The 21,112-nt window shown below is 59.8% G+C and overlaps 1 protein-coding gene across 2 annotated transcripts in view; it reads right to left on the reverse strand.

The window, feature by feature from the left end:
* PRKCB (protein kinase C beta) overlaps positions 1-21,112 on the reverse strand; it is a 331,943-nt gene that overhangs the window by 127,094 nt on the left and 183,737 nt on the right. For both annotated transcript variants that reach the window (XM_066383413.1, XM_066383412.1), the window contains exon 5: positions 20,199-20,327. In XM_066383413.1, the coding sequence (XP_066239510.1) occupies positions 20,199-20,327 (129 nt within the window). The remainder of the gene's footprint in view (positions 1-20,198; positions 20,328-21,112) is intronic.

Consider the following 21,112-nt stretch of genomic DNA (forward strand, 5'->3'; position numbering starts at 1 on the left):
ACGTCCTCCTGAGCCACGAACCCCACTGAATCCGCGGCTCCGCCCTCCTCACCCCCTTCCCCCACCTCCCTCCGCCCTCATCTGTCCGTTTCCGCTGCCGCGTCCCTAAGTCAACGACGTCCCCTTCACCCGTCCTCCCGACACCCTTCTCCCCCATCGTCACCAGGAGTGACACCAGCCCTACAGAACCCTGTTCAAAACTCCGAGGACACAGGAGCAAGATCTTCTGTGACCTGCCGGGGGTCGGTCGGCATCACAGTGACACTCTGTGGTCTCAACACACTGGAACCCCCTGTCGCCTCACGCCCCAGGGCCTGCCCCCGTATGCTTTCAACAGACAGCCCACCCACGGGCTCACTCTTCCAGCTCCTTGGTCCCTCGCTCAGCAAACACCTGCTGTGCACCTGCACGGGCCAGCCACAGGCCAGGCACCAGCACGCGAGACTGTGAAACTGCGGTCCCTGCTTGCCTTCCACCGCGCGCAGGGACACGGGGAAGAAATGAGTAAACAAAGGGCACGGTAAGTACACGTCACACACAAAGGGCACGGTAAGTACACGTCACACACAAAGGGCACGGTAAGTACAGTCACACACAAAGAGCACGGTAAGTACACGTCACACACAAAGGGCACGGTAAGTACACGTCACACACAAAGGGCACGGTAAGTACACGTCACACACAAAGGGCACGGTAAATACACATCACACACAAAGGGCACGGTAAGTACACGTCACACACAAAGGGCACGGTAAATACACATCACACACAAAGGGCACGGTAAGTGCACGTCACACACAAAGAGTACGGTAAATACACATCACATACAAAGGGCAGGGTAAGTACACGTCACACACAAAGAGCTCGGTAAGTACTGTCACACACAAAGGGCACGGTAAGTACACGTCACACACAAAGGGCACGGTAAGTGCACGTCACACACAAAGGGCACGGTAAGTGCACGTCACACACAAAGGGCGCGGTGAGTGCACGTCACACACAAAGGGCACGGTGAGTACACGTCATACACAAAGGGCGCGGTGAGTACACGTCACACACAAAGGGCACAGTAAATACACGTCACACACAAAGCGCATGGTAAGTACACGTCACATACAAAGGGCTCAGTAAGTGCACATCACACACAAAGGGCACGGTAAATACAGGTCACACACAAAGGGCACGGTAAATACACGTCACACACAAAGGGCACGGTAAGTGCACGTCACACACAAAGGGCACGGTAAGTACACGTCACACACAAAGGGCACGGTAAGTACACGTCACACACAAAGGGCACAGTAAGTACACGTCACACATAAAGGGCACAGTAAGTACATGTCACACACAAAGGGCACAGTAAGTACATGTCACACATAAAGGCAGTGTGAGAGGAAAAGGGGACAGAGATGGACTGGGAGGGACTTCTTGGGACAAGGTTCCGGGGTGGCCCCTCTGAGAAGGTGACACGGAATTGGGCCACTAAAGGGGTGACCACGGGGGTGGGCCCCAAGGAAGCGCAGTGCAGGTTGAAGACAGAGCGAGGGAAGGAGGAAGGAGACAGTCCCTTGGGGCAGCAGGGATGAAGGCATCACGGAAGAGGACGGACAGAGAGACAGGCGGCTGGAGAGAGGGGCCGGGACAGACCCTGTCCTCCTGCAGGCTCTCCGCGCGGGGTGGGGGGCTCGGGGGGTCCAGATCTCAACGGAGAACTCCAGAGTCTCATCTCAGCAGGGGAGCGATGTGGTCCAATTTCCATTTCACAAGGATCCCTCCCTCCAGCTGCGTGAGAAGGACGGACCTCACAGGGCGAGAGCCCATGAACGCGCCCTTGCGCCCTTCCCAGGACAAGGCGGACAACACGCCCCCTGAGCCCTAGCCCGGGGCGCGCGGCGAGCTCTCCCTGGTCCAGCACGAACTCCCTGCCTTTGGCTCTCTCTGTGCAGCCTCTCTGGCCCCGGCCCGGGGGGCTGCCGGGGGGCTGGAATGCATCTCTGATCAGCCGCACCTCCCACGCCAGGTCCCTCCCTCCATGGGGGGCCATCGCTTCACCCTCAGGCCCCTTTCCCTTCCGAGTGAGCACGCGCCCCGCCTCTCCTGGTGAGTCCTGAAATAACTGGTGGGGAGGGTCCCACACACAGAGCCTCACGCACAGTGCTGGCCGACGGCACACTCGGAGAACGGCAGACAGAACGAAGGCCGGCAGGACAGAACGGGGTCTCCCCAGGAGCACGTCTGTGTCCCCCCCCCCCCCCCCCCGGAGCTCTGCGCGCAAAGGGTCTGGTTTAGAACCGGTCCCCTCCAGGTTTTCATTCAAGCCCCACGGCGCGCTGGCTGCGGGAGTGACAGGGAGTACGCAACATCCTCATAGGATGGTCATGAGGATCGTAAGGGGCCACAGAGCACGGGGTCCCTTCCCCTTCCCCCAACTGTCCCCGCTGGGGAGGACCAGGGTGGCACAGTCCCAGTCACGGACCCGTGACTGCAGAATGCTTGTTGACCAGGTTCTGTCTTCTTGCTCTGATTTCTGCTCTAAACAAACGTCTGCTGAGCGCCGACCGACAACACCGCTCCAAGCGCCTCCTGCGTTTCCTCCACTGCAAACGCACTGAAGGAGCCCGTGGGGAGAGTGGGTCCGGTCCCGGCCAAAGTGTCCCCCGCGCTCCGGTGACACTCTCGTAGCAAGCCCGGGACGCAGGCCTTTCGCATCAACTTTCAGACCACAAGACCCCGTCTACAGCCCCTCCCCGGGGACCCAGCGGGCAGTGCCCCTGGAGACAGGTCCAGTCCAGGACGTGCCCGCCCATCACCCCGGCCCGGGGGCCCTGCAGCGCACGAGCCCAGGGGCTGTCTCTGGAGCTGGTGACGGGCAGAGACAGCGATGAGCCCACGTCAGTCTGGTGCCCGGAAGCCTGGACAGCAGGCTGGGCAAACTCACAGCCGGGCAGGAGGACCGCACGGCGGGGAGACGGAGCCCCCGGGCATCGGGAAGCACGCTCCTCCTCGCGTGAGTCCCGTCCCGGTGTCTAAATCCTCACTTTGCCACAATGGCTAAGGACGCAGACAACCTGGGGTCAAACGTCCCTTTCTGCCCCTTCCTCGTCAAACAACCCTGGGCCGGTCAGCTCAGTGCCCTGAGCCTGCGTTTCACGGAGACAGAAATGTGTCCACACAGGTGAAGAGGGCAACACTGCGCCTGACCCTAGGCGGCCCCTGTTTCCCAGCAGCTTGTATTGATACTTAGGGGTACGTCCTCCCCTGCGTCCACGGGCAGGCGCTGAGAACATGCCCCAGGCAGTTTACCACCGGCCGGTCCACAACTTCCTCCCCACAGCCGGGGTCACTTCCCCTTCCTCCAGGCAGAAGGCCGCTTGGGTTGATAGTTTCCAAGCTGCAGGTGAAGACAGTGGGTTAGACGGGAAGAAATCAAATCAAAGGATCATTGATCTTCAACTCGGGTGGGGGGTGGGGCCGGAGGAGACAGCTCTTACTCTAAGTCACCCCCCCACCCCCCAGGGAGATCCATTCCCGGAGCTGAAGCAGGTACCAAGGTTGGACCGTGGAGGCCTGCAAGCCAACCCAGCCAGCTGTCCGTCCGTCCGTCCGTCCGTGGGCTGGCTGCCGCGCCCCAGGAGGAGGAGGGACAGACAGCAGCGGTCAGTTCCGCCCCTCCCCCCCTCCCCAGCACGCATCCGAGCCCAGCAGGCAGCGGATGGGATGATGGCTCCCAGCCCTGGGAACGCTGGCTGGCTCTCTCTCCAGCCTCCAACCAGCAGGTGTCTGAGAGGCTGCAGCAGCCGTCAGGGTCTGCCCTCATTAAGAGACCAGCCCTGGGCAGAAAGGATGGTGAAATGAACTGTCAGCTTTATCGGCTTCCCGGTGAGAAGGGGACAGAAGCCCCCAGAGCTCTGAACCCCAGGCCCAAGCCAATGCAGGCCTCCCGCTGCACCTTGTGTGCACGGCACACTTGACTCCGGCTCCGTCAGGGATTTGGGGGTCGGGTGGGGGTGGGGTGTCCTGGGGCTGGGGAGGGGAGAGGGGGTGTCTGCACAGCAAAGCCCACACGGCAGCCTCTGCCCTCCAGGGAAACAAGACCTCACTCAGTCAGACCACGGCGCTGCAGGCAGCAGGCCCACACTGTGCCAGGACGGACGGGTGGCCGACAAGAGAAAGCGGAGGTGACGTCACACGCGAGGCCAGACGGAGAAAACTCCGAATATTTCCCAGGGACTGCGCCAGGCAGCTCCGGACGCATCGCATGCAGGTCTCGTAGGAAGCGTGTCCGAGCGCATCAGCCGCTCGGGAATGAGCTGTCAGCGCCTGGGCAAGGGCTTCCTCAGAAACACGCCGGTCCCTCTCTGGGAAGAGCTCCCGCGTGCTGTGACGGACACGCACACCCTCCCTGGCCAGGCTTGTACAGTCCTCGTGCTGTGACGGACATGCACACCCTCCCTGGCCAGGCTTGTACAGTCCGCGTGCCGTGACGGACACGCACACCCTCCCTGGCCAGGCTTGTACAGTCCGCGTGCCGTGACGGACATGCACACCCCTCCCTGGCCAGGCTTGTACAGTCTGCTTGCTGTGACGGACACGCACACCCTCCCTGGCCAGGCTTGTACAGTCCTCGTGCCGTGACGGACATGCACACCCCTCCCTGGCCAGGCTTGTACAGTCTGCTTGCTGTGACGGACACGCACACCCTCCCTGGCCAGGCTTGTACAGTCCTCGTGCCGTGACGGACACGCACACCCTCCCTGGCCAGGCTTGTACAGTCCTTGTGCTGTGACGGACACGCACACCCTCCCTGGCCAGGCTTGTACAGTCCTCGTGCTGTGACGGACATGCACACCCTCCCTGGCCAGGCTTGTACAGTCCGCGTGCTGTGACGGACACACACACCCTCCCTGGCCAGGCTTGTACAGTCCGCATGCCGTGACGGACATGCACACCCCTCCCTGGCCAGGCTTGTACAGTCCGCTTGCTGTGACGGGCGTGTGGACACGCACACCCTCCCTGGCCAGGCTTGTACAGTCCGCGTGCTGTGACGGACATGCACACCCCTCCCTGGCCAGGCTTGTACAGTCCGTCGTACAGAAGCCACAGGTTCCTTCCCTCTCCTGGAGGGATTACAGTCTCTCAGTGGAATGCGGACACCCACACATCTCTACGGGAAGGCGGACCTGGGTTCAGATCCTGCCCCAGGCACTCAGGAGCCGTGTGACCTTCACCAAATCATTTCCCCTTTCTGGGCCAAGTCACGGCCGCTTTCTGTGCTTCCGTGTCCTTCCTGTGGGGAATGGGGGCGATCACAGTCTCTATCACACAGGTATTCTATGCTATTGATGCATGTAAAAGTGCCCTGAACACCTGACACCTCTGACAAAATAGAAAGTCAAAGGGAACTACCTGAGGAGGCTCTGGCCGGTTTGCTCAGTGGTAGAGCATCAGACCAGTGTATGGAAGTCCCGGGCACACAGGAGAAGCACCCATCTGCTTCTCTACCCCTCCCCCTCCTGCTTCTCTCTCTCTCTCTCTCTTTCTCTCTCTCCCCCCATCTCCTGCAGCCATGGCTCAACTGGAGTGAGTTGGCCCTGGGCACTGAGGATGGCTCCATGGCCTCTGCCCCAGGTGTTAAGAAGAGCTTGGTTGCTGAGCAACGGAGCAACAGCCCCAAATGGGCAGAGCATCGCCCCCTAGTGGGCTTGCTGGGTGGATTCCGGTCAGGGCGCACGTGGGAGTCTGTCTCTCTGCCTCCCCGCTTCTCACTTAAAAGAAAAAAGAGAGAGAGAGAGAGAATTACATCATCTAGAACGGCGTTGCATAAACAGTGGATCTTGACACAGTCCTCGACAGTCAGTGACATCAAAGAGTCAAGACCATTTTTCTCGAAGGAATGAGAACAGAACGGGACAGGACAGGAGGCAGCAGGGGGGGAGGTGGACAGCCACGGATGCCACGCTCCCGGGCCACCCCGGGCACCTTGCTGGGTAAGGAAGCTATTGCAGGTGGAGTGCTGCCCGGGGGGAGATGGGGAGGGGACACTTGAGCCACGTCACGCGGTGCTGGAAGCTATGGGTTAGGGCCTAGACGGCACAAGGCTCAAGGACCCGAGAACTGAGAGACTCCGTGGTACCTGAGACCCGTCTGCAGGTGCGTAAAGGGCTGCCACGCACCTGGATGGTGCGACTGAGGGATGAAGCCAGCAGAGGCGTCACAAGTTCATTCCTGTCCCCTGTCGGCAGCTCGGTGCGTCTGGCCTAGTGGGTCCCCCACCGACTCCCCCCCATCTGCCGGACCACTGCTGCTCCTCTGACCTTCTGACTTGCCCATTCAGACCTTCCCGTGCCCGGCTTCCCCAAGCCTGGGTGAGGGCCACCTCCCTCCGTAAACCCCTTTCTCCAGGGTCCTCAGAGCCGTTCTGCTTTCCTGAACGCAGGGACCTCGACAAGCCCGGCGTCCACGACACCAGGTGGGGAGCCCGTTTCCCGTGAAGACCGGCCCCTGCCCCGCGCTCAACCTTGTTAGCATCCTGCCGGTGCCCGGTGCCCGCCGGTGCCCGGCGTGCCCCGAATGCCCAGGGAGCGCCTTCTCACTTGTAAGCAAGGACACTTTCTCAAAAGACTGCTCGTCTCTCCCTCTCGCCTGGTGAACGCCCCCCACCCTCCCCCCAGCCTGCGCTGCCCAGAGCGCTCCAGGAGGCAGAATGGGGGGAGGGGCTAGGTGCACGGGCCCTGGAATCAGAACAGCCCCGGGTTCGAATCCTACGTCTGCCCCTTGAAAACGGGGTGACTCTGAACGAGCTGTCAGCCTCTCCCGGCAGCAGCGTCTCCTGAAACTCGGGGTAAGACCTCAAAGGCCCGCGGTGAGCACCCCAGGGGACGGCCCCTGGCGTGCGGGGAGTACACGCTGGCTGCAGCTACCACGGGAGCAGCATCTGTGAGTGACGGGCTTAGAAACCGGGTCCCCCAAACACCTTGCCTGGGCAGACGCCCCCTCTCAGGCCGGGCCAGACAGAGCCGTGTAGCCCCTCGAGCACCCCCAACGCCTCACCACCCTACAGAAGACCCGTCCGGGTCAGACAGAGCCGTGTAGCCCCTCGAGCATCCCCAACGCCTCACCGCCCTACAGAAGACCCGTCCGGGTCAGACAGAGCCGTGTAGCCCCTCGAGCATCCCCAACGCCTCACCGCCCTACAGAAGACCCGTCCCCCGGGGTTGGACACTCTCCAGCACGCGTCACAGCCGAGGAGAGCGGGGCAGAAGTAACGAGAGCAGGCGTTTTCTGAGGGGGCCCCTGCCCACGGCTCTCCCCGCCTACCCGCGACAGGCAGGGCCTCTGGGAGCTGGACTTCTCTCCCGGGAGACCACGTGCTCACCCGGTCACTCGGGTGGAAATACAAAGGCCACGGAACTGGAATCTCCAGATTTGGCAACACAGGCAAAAATGAGCCGGGGAAGCCAATCCGATCAGAGGACGAGCAAACACCCGTGGCGACCCCTGTGGCAGGCGGTGTTCTGAGCCCCTGCCCGCAGACCAGCTGCGGGATTCTCTCCACGACCCTCTGAGGGGGGGCCTTCCCTCGCCTTCCCTTCCCAAGCTACCCGGCTCTTCCTGACCTCCCTCGCAGAGAGGGTGGCCAGCAGCAAGCTAACCCCGCTCCCGGCCACAGCAACGCCGAGAGAGAGAGAGCACCTTTTCCGTCCACCTGCTGCTGCTCGCGACCGAGAAATCCAGCAAGTGGCCCTGACCGGTTGGCTCAGCGGTAGAGCGTCGGCCTGGCATGCGAGGGACCCGGGTTCGATTCCCGGCCAGGGCACATAGGAGAAGTGCCCATCTGCTTCTCCACCCCTCCCCCTCTCCTTCCTCTCTGTCTCTCTCTTCCCCTCCCGCAGCCAAGGCTCCATTGGACCAAGGATGGCCCGGGCACTGGGGATGGCTCCTTGGCCTCTGCCCCAGGCGCTGGAGTGGCTCTGGTCGCAGCAGAGCGTCGCCCCCTGGTGGGCGTGCCGGGTGGATCCTGGTCGGGCACATGCGGGAATCTGTCTGACTGTCTCTCCCCGTTTCCAGCTTCAGAAAAATACAAAAAAAAAAAAAAAGAGAAATCCAGCAAGCATCTTGGCCTGGCCAAGGACGCGTCTGCCTCTCTGCAAAAGGACACGCCCGCCTGAAGAGGTGGCTTCACGCCCAGCCTCCGAGCCCAGCAAACACGGGCTTGCGCGCGCCCAAAGGAGAGAAACGGGCAGGTGGGGGTGGGGGGTGTCGGGAAGACGGAGCCCTGGCCCTGCGTCTCCGTCTCCTCCGGCGTCCGGCGGGAAGAGCAGTGCTGAGGTCGCCGGTTCGGAGCCCTAGGCTTGCCTGGGGACAAGGCGTACGGAAAGCAATCAATGAACGGCTAAAGTGAAGCAACTACGAGTGGGTGCTTCTCGCCACCCCGCCCCCTCTGTAAAGTCAATGCGTAGGTTGGGAAGAGCCGCCCGGACAGCTGAGGCCGCGAGGAGGCTCCCACCGGCGATGCCTGTACCGATGGTCACGGCGCAGCCGCCGCGCAGGAGGTACGGGAGGAGAGGGAGCTACGGCCGACGCCCACCGTCACCAGCCCCCCGAGGAGGGGTGGAGGCAGGCTCGGCGATGCCCCAGGGCACAGCGCTCTCAAACCGACACCTGGCGGGTTCACGTCTCAGCTCCGCCTCTTCCTCTCTTCCTCTTCCTCACCGTGTGACTTGAGCAAAGTCTTGAACCTCCCTCTCTGCCTCAGTTTCCTCGCCTGCAACACGGAGACGATGCTAGCAGCTCTCTCTCTCCTGGGGCTGCTGGCAGGACATGAGGTGACCGGGAAGGGCTTCGGAATGCCCCCAAGTCAGCCAGCTCTCATTAGGGCCTGGCCTTCACTGTCCTCAGGGTCCTTGTTCTGGTCAGCAGTATAGCAGTAAAGACTCGCCCTTCTATCTCGTACCCAGGCCGCCTCTTCCAGGGAGCCACCTGGGATACCTCCGGCCCATACTGTTCCCGCACGAGGCCTACTGGGCCCCTGTCTACCGACCAGCCTCACCCCCACCCGCATCGCTGGGGGGCTCCCCGCCCTGTCAGTTCCTGCTTGGACACGCCACCTCCCTCCCCTCCACCCCCCCAGGGCCTTGGTCTGTCGCGTTCCGTCCCTGACTCCCAGCAAGCCAGCTTCCTCCTGCTCACCATTCAGGGTTCAACCAGAGGCCTCGTCCCCGCCGATGACCCGCAGGCCACCACCCCTCATCACGTCACCACCTTATTTTATTTCTTTAGGACCTCTGTCACCCTCTGAAAGTCCTGGGTCTGCTTATTGTCCATTTCCACCGTGAGCGAGAAGGGCAGGCACGAGCACAGACGCCGGTGTGTCTCGTCCACTCCACAGAGTGGAGACGCAGGAGCGGGGATGCGAACCCAGGCCCGAGGCCAAAGCCCACGCCCAAGCCCGGGGACCACGGACTCCGTCGGCCTACGGTTAGCACGGCCTTGCAGCCAGCCAGCGGGGAAAGCGAGCCGGGGACACGGACTGGGAGAGACGGAATGCCTTCTCCGCCGGGCGGCAGGGGACCACGGCCAAGCAGGGACAGGAGGCTCTGGGTCATCTCACGTGAACGGCTCGAGCCCAGCGCTCAGACTGCACAGTCTCCCTGCAGGGCATGTGGGAGGCCGGGGGGTTCGGGCCACACAGGACAGGGGACCCCGGCCCCCGTGGCGCGGACAGCGGAGCTTCCTGGCCGCTGAGGGGCCCTGGCCGAGGTGGGGCTGGGTGGCTGGCAGCGCCCGGGGCACAGCCCACCTGCGGCAGGAGCAGAGCACGGGCAGAGCCCGCCACCTGGCAGAGCAGAAACATCGGCCCGTCCTGTCGCCGTCCGTCCATCCGCAGCGAGGAAGTGGAAGGTGCGGACAGACCACCCGGGGGTTTTGCTGAAATGTGGATTCAGAGCAGGTCCAGGGGGGTGGGGGGCGGAGAGCCTGCCTTTCTATCCCGCCCCGGGTGTGGTGATGCAGACGCCACAGGCCCGCTGACCCCGACCACGCCAAGGGCTGCCGACCTATCCCGCAGGTGACCTCCCAGTAAGAAACGGAGGCCTGGGGCGGCCACGTGGTGCGGAACAGCACGGGAAGGCCCCGGAGTACGTGAAGTCTGTGAGTCACAGCACCGGGTCCCAGAGGCTGGAGGGGGTGAGGGCGTTAGTGTCAGCAGCCCGGCAAGGGACACAGAAAAGGACCCGCTTCCCTGGCAGATCGGCGAGGGCCACGCTCGTGACAAAAGGGCTGCAGAAAAGGCACCACGTGGCAAACACGATGAGGGTCAGACAGCGGGCCCAGCTCACGAGACGGAGGCTACACACGTCACACACCTGTGACCGTGAAAACCCCCCAAACAGCCAGGCAGAACCCGGGCCCAGCTCATGAGACGGAGGCTACACACGTCACACGCCTGTGACCGTGAAAACCCCCCAAACAGCCAGGCAGAACCCGGGCCCAGCTCTGCCCGGGCAGCAGAAGCCCCGGCAGTCTTCGGAGTCCGACTCCCTGCCCTCGGGACCAGCCCCCGGACATTCAACTGCTGTGATTGCGGAAAACATTTACTCAAAGTGGTTTTTCCTATGAAGAATTATCCTGGGTTTTTTTTCCCCCCCCAAAATGATAAAACGTTCTAAGTGTTTTCTGCAACCAGAGAAACAGTCCCTAAGACACAGAAGGGGGCGACAGCGAGCCCTTCGCCGCCCAGCCTCTCTCCATCCCCACGGCCGCACTCCTTAGCAACCTCGGCCCTCCCAGTCTGGCTGGCAGCCTTCCACACCTTGCTTCCCCCCCTTCCATAAAACACACCAGCACATCTTCACACCTCGGGACTGTCGGTGGCGGCTGCTTACTTCTTCGAAATGAGATCCAGCTAAATATATTTTTATGCAACCCAGTCCTCGCACTTAATAATGCATTCGGACGGCCCCCCTACCCTGGTCTCGGGTTGGCGGATGCTTTCGGTAAGAGCGATAGAGCAAATGTTGTAGGCTCTGCAGACCACACCGCTCAAGGAACTCACCGTTGTGTCACCAAAGCAGCCAGAGACAATACGGAAGTGAATGGCTGTAGCAGTGTGCCAATAAAACTATATTTATGAAAACAAGCAGTGGGCCATATCTGGCCCATAAGCCATCGTTTGCCAACACCTGCCCCCCCGGGGCATTAGCTGCAATTCTGGCCCTTTGGTGTTTCCTTTCGGTTGTTAATTATTTAGAATTATTATTATTTAAACTTTTAAACTTTTAAATAAAAGTATTATATGGAGTAGACAATCTATGTAAAAAATATGCAATCATGATGACATGATGATACAGTTTGATCAAAGTGAATACCTCTGTGTAACCAGTTCCCACATAGAAAAATAAAAAATAAAAAAGACAACCAGCTCTACAGATGTCCTTTACAACCATTTAAATTCACTGTTTTCAAAAACGATGTCATATAGTCCCATAAAATGGATACATCCTAAGTAGGTGATTGCAATTGTTTGCCACTGCAAACTAAACACCAATAAACCTGCTCATTCTGGACTTTATTTCCTTGCAAACTGGTGTTTTACTTCAATAGGATTGATTTCCCACTACTCTAAGAGCCAAAATGTGTATACGTATACAGATTTTTAAAAATACTGCCTGACCAGGCGGTAGGTCAGGGGATAGAGCATTGGACTGGGACACGAAGGACCCAGATTTGAAACCCCGAGGTCGCCCGCTTGAGTGTGGGCTCACCAGCTTGAGTGTGGGGTCGCTGGCTGGAGCGTGGGATCATAGACATGACCCCTTGGTCGCTGCCTTGAGACTAAAGTTCGCTGGCTTGAGCAAGGGGTCACTGGCTCAGCTGGAGCCCCCCCCCCCCATCAAAGCACATATGAGAAAGCAGTCAATGAACAACTAAGGTGATGCAACAAAGAATTGATGCTTGTCATCTCCCTTCCTGTCTGTCCCTATCTGTCCCTCTCTTTGACTCTCTCTGTCAAAAAAAAAAAAAAATACTGCTGGCCCCACAACATCAACGACAAGTTGCTGTCCTGCAGATCCTGGCAGTGCCCCCCTTTGATGCAATTCAGCAGGAATTTTTAAGAACAGCAACCGGCTTGACCTGTGGTGGCGCAGTGGATAAAGCGTCAACCTGGAAATGCTGAGGTTGCTGGTTCGAAACCCTGGGCTTGCCTGGTCAAGGCACATATGGGAGTTGATGCTTCCAGCTCCTCCCCCCCTTCTCTCTCTCTCTTTCTCCTCTCTCTCTCTCTCTGTCTCTCCCTCTCCTCTCTAAAAAATGAATTTAAAGCCCTGGCCGGTTGGCTCAGTGGTAGAGCGTCGGCCTAGCGTGCGGAGGACCCAGGTTCGATTCCCGGCCAGGGCACACAGGAGAAGCGCCCATTTGCTTCTCCACCCCCACCCCCTCCTTCCTCTCTGTCTCTCTCTTCCCCTCCCGCAGCCAAGGCTCCATTGGAGCAAAGATGGCCCGGGCGCTGGGGATGGCTCTGTGGCCTCTGCCTCAGGCGCTAGAGTGGCTCTGGTCGCAATATGGCGACGCCCAGGATGGGCAGAGCATCGCCCCCTGGTGGGCAGAGCATCGCCCCTGGTGGGCGTGCCGGGTGGATCCCGGTCGGGCGCATGCGGGAGTCTGTCTGACTGTCTCTCCCTGTTTCCAGCTTCAGAAAAATGAAAAAAAAAAAAAAAAAAAGAAAAGAAAAAAAAAAGAAAAGAAAAATGAATTTAAAAAAAAGCACCTCTTACCTAGGAGTGTGCCTTAAAAAAAAAAAAATTAAAAAAAAAAAAAAGAACAGCACCCGTGCACCAGCATATCCCGAGGTCTGGGAATTTGGGGCAGAGGTCTGGGCTCTACCATTCCGATGAGACTTCAACATTTAGGGAAGAAGAGAGGGAACACGGAGTAGAAAGATGTCAGGTGCCTCCATCTCCTCACATCAACTCCAGGTCCTTCAGTGTCCAGGACGCCGACCCGCCACGTCACAAGCCACCGGCCTCAGAGGAGGGGAGGCAGCGGGTCCCGGTCCAGCCCCAGGGGTGCCGGCAGCCATCTACAGCGCCCCAGGAGAGACGGGGAGCGTGCCGTAGGGGAAGGCACCGGTGACGCAGCTTCTTCGTTACGACAGCACTGAAGAGAAGCAAAATCACGTGTGCGTCTTGCTGAGTTTGTTTCAGGGAGTTTTCTCTCCCGTGGGCACACAACAAAGTGTTTTCTGCAAACCTATTTTACTGCATTGCAATTTCTTTAAAAAAAAAAAATCTAACCACTATGAAGTGGGATGTCATCAAGGGAATCTTGGGTACCGTGGTGCCCCCCTTCCCAGAGCTCCTGGGGGTGTGAGGGGTGCACCACAGAGCACTGCTCTTAGGGTGGTCTTCCCAGCTTTACCCAGAGTCCCAGGGGCAGCTGTGACAGCAAACAAGAGAACAGACTCGTTAGGGGCGGCTGCCCAGCAGTGCGCACCTGACCAAACTGGGCCCCGTTCGCTTGAGATGAGGGCGCTTCCCTTAGATACATCCTTCCTCAAAAGTTAAAGCAAAGCTGTTGGCCTGACCTGTGGGGGCGCAGTGGATAAAGCATCGACCTGGAAGGCTGAGGTCGCCGGTTCGAAACCCTGGGCTCGCCCGGTCAAGGCACATAGGACAAGCAACAGGCCAGCCAGCCATGAACAAGTCAAGTGAAGCAACGATGAGTGGATACTTCTCACTCCCCCCCCCCCTTCCTCTGTAAAAGCAACCAAAAAAATTTTTGAAAACTAAGCTGTAAATAAGTTCTGAGCTCTAGTTGATGCCAAAGCACAGTATGTGGGGGAGGGGGGGGACTTCACGTCTCAAACTCACTTTGGAATGTATCAAAAAACAGTAGGATGATGGATGGGTGAAGAGTGAGATGCAGGGATACTGATTAAGAAACAGAATGACCGTAGCAGCGGGCTCGCGGGGTGGGCACGTGGTGTTCCTGGGAAGACGAATTTAACTTTGCTGGATGTTGGACATTTTTCATAAGAAAAGGTTGGGGGCCGGTGCGGGGGGGTTGCTAACCAGCGGTGTGTGTCTAAGGAAGAGAATCCGCAAGAACTGGGTCCTGTCCCCACCCTGTGGGGCGTGGCCTCGGGAAGTGACTGCTTTTCCCTGGACCTCAGTGCCCCGGCGGTCCAGGGCGGGGGCGCTCTGACCGTTCTGTGCGACGCCCCTTCCGTGGTGGACAAGGGCGGCGAGTGGCCTTCACTCTGTTCTACAAGCTGAGCCGCCTTTCCCACGGCAGCCTTTGGGCAGGGACGGCTTGGAAGGCCGAGGCTGCCCCCTGGTGGACCCTGGCAGCCTGACTGATGAACGCTTTCTGTCCCTGCGGCTGCGTGCCCGAGCCACCTTCTTGCGGTAGGAACCCGGCTGGCATTTTCTTCACTGCATTTCTGTCCTCCTTCCCTCTTCTTTCTCCCTTTTAAAGCAGAGAGCCAGCTCAGGGCAAGTCGGTGGAAGGGGGGCGGGAGGGAGAAGAAACAGCTTTCAGGTCACTGTGGCCCTGCGTCCAGAACTCCAACGAGAAACCACACTGAAGAAGGGGAATGTGTGGACACAGTGTCTTGAAAAAACTCAAAGGGCGGTGAATTTTAACCTGAAAAAGAAGGAGGTTCCCCCCCCCCCCGGCTGAGCAAATAAAGACGAGGAAAGATCCCAAGGGTCCCAGGGAACTGGTGAGACCCCTGTGACGTTCGTCCAGGCAGAGACTTGTCTGGCCCCTACTGTCCACCCCAAGGGCCTGGGAGGCGCTCGGCCAGCACTGGAGACCCTACTCACATCGCTGACTGAGGAAGCGGCTGGCCGGGGGGAGGGGTTGAACGGCCGGGGGGAGGGGCTGAACGGCCGGGGGGAGGGGCTGAACGGCCGGGGGGAGGGGCTGAACGGCCGGGGGGAGGGGCTGAACGGCGGGGGGAGGGGCTGAACGGCCAGGGGAGGGGCTGAACGGCAGGGGGAGGGGCTGAATGGTCGGGGGAGGGGCTGAACGGCCAGGGGAGGGGCTGAACGGCAGGGGGAGGGGCTGAATGGTCGGGGGAGGGGCTGAACGGCAGGGGGAGGGGCTGAATGGTCGGGGGAGGGGCTGAACGGCCGGGGGAGGGGCTGAACTGCGGGGGGAGGGGCTGAACTGCGGGGGGAGGGGCTGAACGGCCGGGGGTGGGGGGTGGGGGGAGGGGCTGAACGGCCCCGGAGGAGCCCAGGCCCCGAGCACGGGGCAGGGGAGCCACTCGCAGCCGCTCACGGCTCACAGCCTCCCGCATCCCGGCCGTTCCCGGCCCCCACGCTTCCGGAGCCGCGGCCCCTCCGCCCGGGGTGCACATTGTCACCGGTGAGAGCGTGGACCGTGGAGCCAGCCCGCCGGGCTCCGATCTGAGACCCACACGCGCTGTGTGCCTCCCGAAAGGCAGCCAGCAGGCTCCGTCCTCGGCTTCCTGGCATGTCAAGCAGGGATGATATTAGTACCGAAGACAGAGGACCACTAGGATGACCACGGAGCTGACCTGCTTGCAGAGCTCCCGTTATCTTTCTCTTTTGCCCCGACACGGTTCTGCCCCATCCGGACGACGCCCGTCCAGACCTCTCAGACTCCCCCACCCACGGCGTCCTGCGGAAAGTGCCAGGTGTCCCCTGGCCGGTGGCTCCCAGGCCCCGGCACACAGCTCGCCACAGGGCGCTGTGATGACCTGTGTCTGTCTCTGCCGTGGGTGGTCAGCTCCCCGAGGGCCGCTCCCAGGCAGCAGGTACAAACCCTGACTTCAGTGGCCACAGGACATCTAAGGAGACCTGTCAACCTCTCAGTGACGCGAGAGCCTGGTGCGGCCTCCAGGCGGGCTGGGATTTCCGACGTGCGTGTGACACTCAGAGCAAACAGCCCAGGGTCCCAGGCCAGGGGGAGCGGAGAGTCTAACACTGAGCGAGCCTCCTCGGCCTGGATGAAGGGAGGAAACTCAGCCAACGCCACAGGTCCCTCCCGGCCCGGCGTGGCGGGGAGGGCTCCCAGGCCGCCTTTAGCTCTGTGATCTGTCTGGCTGAGATCAAGGAGCACCAATCATGAGACCAGGAGGGTGCTCGGGAGATCAGAGGGACAGCCAGGTGTCCCGGACCCTGCCCAGCGCCCTCCACACCAGCCAGTGAGCTCATCCCCCGGCTGCTGATGGCTCTCAGTTGCTCCCGTGTCCAGACAGTCGACCTGGGCCACACAGAAGCCCCCTAGCCCGGGCGGCCACACCAGCCCCCGCCTCCAACCCCAGCAGCCTGCAGCAGAGACGAACTGTCTTAGTAACAGAACACCGGGGACTGGGAGGCTCGAACAGCAGGCGTTTTGTTTCTCACAGGTCTGGAGGCTGGGAGGCTCAGATCAGGGTGCAGGCTAATTCAGGTCCTGGGGAAAGCCCACCTCCTGGCTTGTGGCCGGCTGCCTTCCTGCTGCGCCCTCACATTGGAGAGAGAGAGAGAGAGAGAGAGAGAGAGAGAGAGAGGGAGACACCTTTCTCTTCCTTCTCTGATAAAGCCTCTACTCCCGTCCTGAGATCCCTACCCTGATGGCTTCTTCTAGCCCTAACTACCTTCCAAAGGACCCCCTCCAAGTCCCCTTTCTCTGGGGGGGGTGCTTTAACATACGCCTTTGGGGAGACAGCACTCAGTCCACAGCACTGACCGAGCCTCCCGGAACAGCCCTCTCGCCCCGAGGAAGGACTGTCTGTGCCGGGACGCTGGGTCCACACCCCCCTGGCACCAGTGAAGCCAGTCTTCAGCGGAGACCACACTCTCGTTCGGCCTCTCCCTGCCCTGTCCTCACCCCACCCCACCCCGTCCCCCGTCCCCCGTCCCCCTTGAGCCGTCCCGATCAATCACTGGGACAAAAATCTCCACCTCGGCTCTATTTTTAGAGAACTGCCATCAGCGCACCAGGCTCTTCCACCATCAATCAGTCAGCAAGCCCGTGCCCAGTACGGACCGTGCCCAGCGCGGGGAGAGCGAGAGCGACACACGCAGCGCACAGCAGCCAGCAGGCCAGGGTGAGTCTCACCGGATCTCAGCGTCCCCCTCCAAACGACGGCCACCGTGCTACCCCTGTCGGACGGTACAATATCGAAGTGCCCAGAAAACCACGGCCGTGCGAGGAACACGCAGGCTAGCTCCCTGGGACTGCTGTCAGCACTCTGAGAAGGACGCCCCTCTGCCCCCTCCTGAAAGGAGCCCAACTCCCCTCGCTTTCCCTGTGATGGGTGGCGTTGTGTCCCCGCCCAAAGGAGGAACACACCTTAACCCCAGAACCTGCAAATCTGACCTTATTTGGAAAGAGGGTCTTTGCAGATGTAGTCCAAGTTAAGACGGGGTCATACTGGGTAGAGGTGGGTCCCTAATTCAATGACTGGTGTCCTCATAAGAGGACACCTGGACACACAGACACACAGGAAAGAATACCGTGTGATGATGAGGCAGAGCCTGGAGAACACCATGGAGGGGTGGCGACCACCAGAAACAAAGAGGGGGACAGAGACCACCCCCCTCAGTGCCCTCCAGAAAGAACCAGCCTTGGTGACCCTTTGATTTCAGACTTCCAGCTTCCCGCCCGCTCAGAGCATAGATATCCGTTCTTCTAAGCCAAGGGTCCCCAAACTTTTTACACAGGGGGCCAGTTCACTGTCCCTCAGATCGTTGGAGGGCCAGACTATAAAAAAAAAAACTATGAACAAATCCCTATGCACACTGCACATATCTTATTTTAAAGCAAAAAATCAAAACAGAAGTAATACTGTATGTGAGCGACGCCGCACTTTGCATCCACATACAGTGCTCCTCTCACTGACCCCCAATGAAAGAGGTGCCCCTTCCGGAAGTGCGGTAGGGGCCAGATAAATGGCCTCAGGGGGCTGCATGCGGCCCGCGGGCCGTAGTTTGGGGACCCCTGTTCTAAGCCATCCCATCTGTGGTATTCTGTTAGGGCCGCTCTAGCTAGGAAAGGAATAGTCACAGGCATGTCCTGGGATTTCCTGAGAGTCACCAGCCAGAGCACCTACATGATGAAGGGGAAAGACTTTAACCTTGACTTTGAAGGAACAGTGCATTGTACCGGGTAAAACAAAGACTCCCCTCACCAAGGAACGTCTGTAAGAGGTAACTCAGCTAAACCACCAAGGGAATAAAGAAAGTGCGGGGTGTGCGTGCAGGGACCTGAACTCAACAGTAACCTAGACTACCGTGCTTCAGGGTCAAACAGACCCACGTGACAGCGAAGAGTGGGATTCTCCAAGCCTGCTCGCTGACCGGTACGATAGTACTGCTCCTTAGCTCAGCAGAGTTACTGAAAAAAAATTAATTTTTTTTTTCAGAGACAGAGAGAGAGTCAGCGAGAGGGATAGACAGGGACAGACAGACAGGAACAGTGAGAGGTGAGAAGCATCAATCATCAGTTTTTCGTTGTGACATCTTAGTTGTTCATTGATTGCTTTCTCATATGTGCCTTGACTGTGGGGCTTCAGCAGACCGAGTGACCCCTTGCTCGAGCCAGCGACCTTGGGCTCAAGCTGGTGAGCTTTGCTCAAACCAGATGAGCCCACGCTCAAGCTGGCGACCTCAGGGTCTCGAACCTGGGTCTTCTGCATCCCAGTCCGACGCTCTATCCACTGCGCCACCGCCTGGTTAGGCAAAGAATTAAATATTTTGCTTGTAAGTGCTTTGCACAGTGATCGACACATTCAGAATTCAAAGGTCAGCTATGGTATTATTATTATTATTATTTATTAGTGGAGTAAACTCTTGGAAGCATCTCTGAAACTCAGTAGCTTCGTAAAGTGAGCATCACAGATATTCCACAAGGTGGTTGCGATGGGATACTACGTTCAGCTTTTTTTAAATTGAGACGTAACTGACATGCAACATTGTGTAAGTTGATGGTTGCACAATGGGTGGATCTGATACAATTACAGATTGCAGCAGGGTTGCTGCTCTCCGTCCCATGGGGTAATTATCATTTCTTTATGTTTGTGGGAACAATGGACAGAGCTCGAGGACATCGTGATAAGTACGGGTTGCAGCCCTGTGCATTCGGGGGGCTCCGCCAGTGTCCTTCACTAGTGACAGCCGGCACAAAGGTTCCTGCGTTCCCTGAGCCCGTGTCGTTCCCTGAAGAGGACGGTAGAGGGCAGCAAGATCTCATTTTCGCCCCTTCGGGCCCCGGGAAAACCAGCTACTTGGGAACAAGCGGCTGCAGGCTGGTCTCCCAGAATCCCACGTACACCCGCAGAAAGGAGCCGTTCAACGACAGGCTCGCCGGACGTCACCGCCTTCCATCGGAAGCGGGGATTCTATTTTATAGGGATAGTTTTCAACGTTCCTACGTCGCAGGTGAGGCCCCCCCGGGGCAGCATGTCAGAGCTCCTCAACTATCCCGGGGCCTCAGAAACAGACCCGTGTTTGCAAAATCAACCCCTTCCTCCGTTACCAAGTCATCAACCCTTAATGACGATCGTCAGCTGTCACTTCCCGTTCTCGACCAGGCCAGCGCGGTCTCACCTCGGCCTTACAGCCGCGCACGCCTTGCCCGGTGCAGTGGGCCTGGGTCTCCGCCTGGCCAGAGCGAGTGTCTGTGTGGGAGCCAGCAGTTTCCGGAAAGACCCGTGCGTTCCATGAGTGACAGACACCGTGCTCCTCTCTAGTCCCGGCCTCCCTGCACCTCCTTCTAATCGTGAACTATTTCAGAGACACCCAAAGAATAGAGAACAGCCTGCAGCCGCCTCCCACCCACATCAGGTGCAAGACAGAAGGGTTTCAAAGCCCCGGCAAGTCCCCAGGGACGCCCGCGGCCCCCTGCACTCCCCGCGGTGTGACCCCTCTCCCAGAGATGAGGGGTTTCTCAACAAGATTCTCTTCTCCCAGCTGGAGGCATCTGGGAAATCATCGGGCATCCCTGCTACCTTAATAAAGGCAACCGGAACGGCACCCTCTCAAAAGACACCGAGAGAGAGACAGAGAGAGAGAGAGAGAGAGAGAGAAGGGGCGAGAGGAGCGGGGAGCCTCTGAGCGTGCCGGGGTGTTTCTAAGGACGCCTGAGGGCAGCAGGGCAGGGATGTACGGCCAGTGGGGTGGGGCAGCCACACAGCCCCACCCGGCCCTCCACGGCCTCCCTGACACCGCCCGCTGGGCACCTACCGACAACGATGAGGACCTCCCGCTCGATGTGCGCCTGGATGTAGATGCGGCCGCGGCGCTCCGTGTGGTCCGTGCCGCAGAGGCTGGGGACGTTCATCACGCAGCGCTTGTGCACGTTCATCATGCAGGCTGCGGGGCGGAGAGGGCGAGGCTCAGGGTGGCGGGGCTGGGGCGCGGGCCCCTCTCTGTGCCCCCCCGGGCAGGCAGGGCCCCTCCTGTCCCCTCTCCTCCTCTTCCAAGCTGCTGAGACACCCCCCACCCCCAAGCCTGGCCAAAGCCAGCCTGCCCAGCCGGGTCACGGCGAAAGGGCTTCTCCAACTATCCCCACCCACCCACCCAGGCCCTGACGGATGGAGGAGGTAAATCTTGGGCACCCTCCCAAAGGCTCGGGGTGCGCCCTGCACACCAGAGTCCCCAACTTCAAAGCCAGGCGGCAGGGGACACGGGTGAGGGAAGACATTTGTGCAGCAGGACTCGGCACCGGATAACCCGGCTGCCCTGACCCGGGCTCGGCTGTGGGAGGCGTGTGACCTTCCACACAACAGCCAGAGGCTCCCCCCATTGGGGACATAAGTGTGAACCCTGATTTGTACGTGACATCTCCCGATTTTAAATGCTGACAGCGAATAGGTCGAGTTCCCTGGAAAGAGGCTGTGAAGGGGCGTGGTGAGCAGGTTTACCTGAGCCAGGGAGGGCGGGGCCGGGGGTGTATGTGAGCCGGGGAGGGCGGGGCCGGGGTGTATATGAGCCGGGGAGGGCGGGGCTGGGGGGGTGTATATGAGCCGGGGAGGGCGGGGCCGGGGTGTATATGAGCCGGGGAGGGCGGGGCCGGGGGGGGGTGTATGTGAGCCGGGGAGGGCGGGGCCGGGGTGTATATGAGCCGGGGAGGGCGGGGCCGGGGGTGTATATGAGCC

This window comes from Saccopteryx leptura, chromosome 4 (assembly GCF_036850995.1).
Source record: "Saccopteryx leptura isolate mSacLep1 chromosome 4, mSacLep1_pri_phased_curated, whole genome shotgun sequence".
Lineage (NCBI taxonomy): Eukaryota > Metazoa > Chordata > Mammalia > Chiroptera > Emballonuridae > Saccopteryx > Saccopteryx leptura.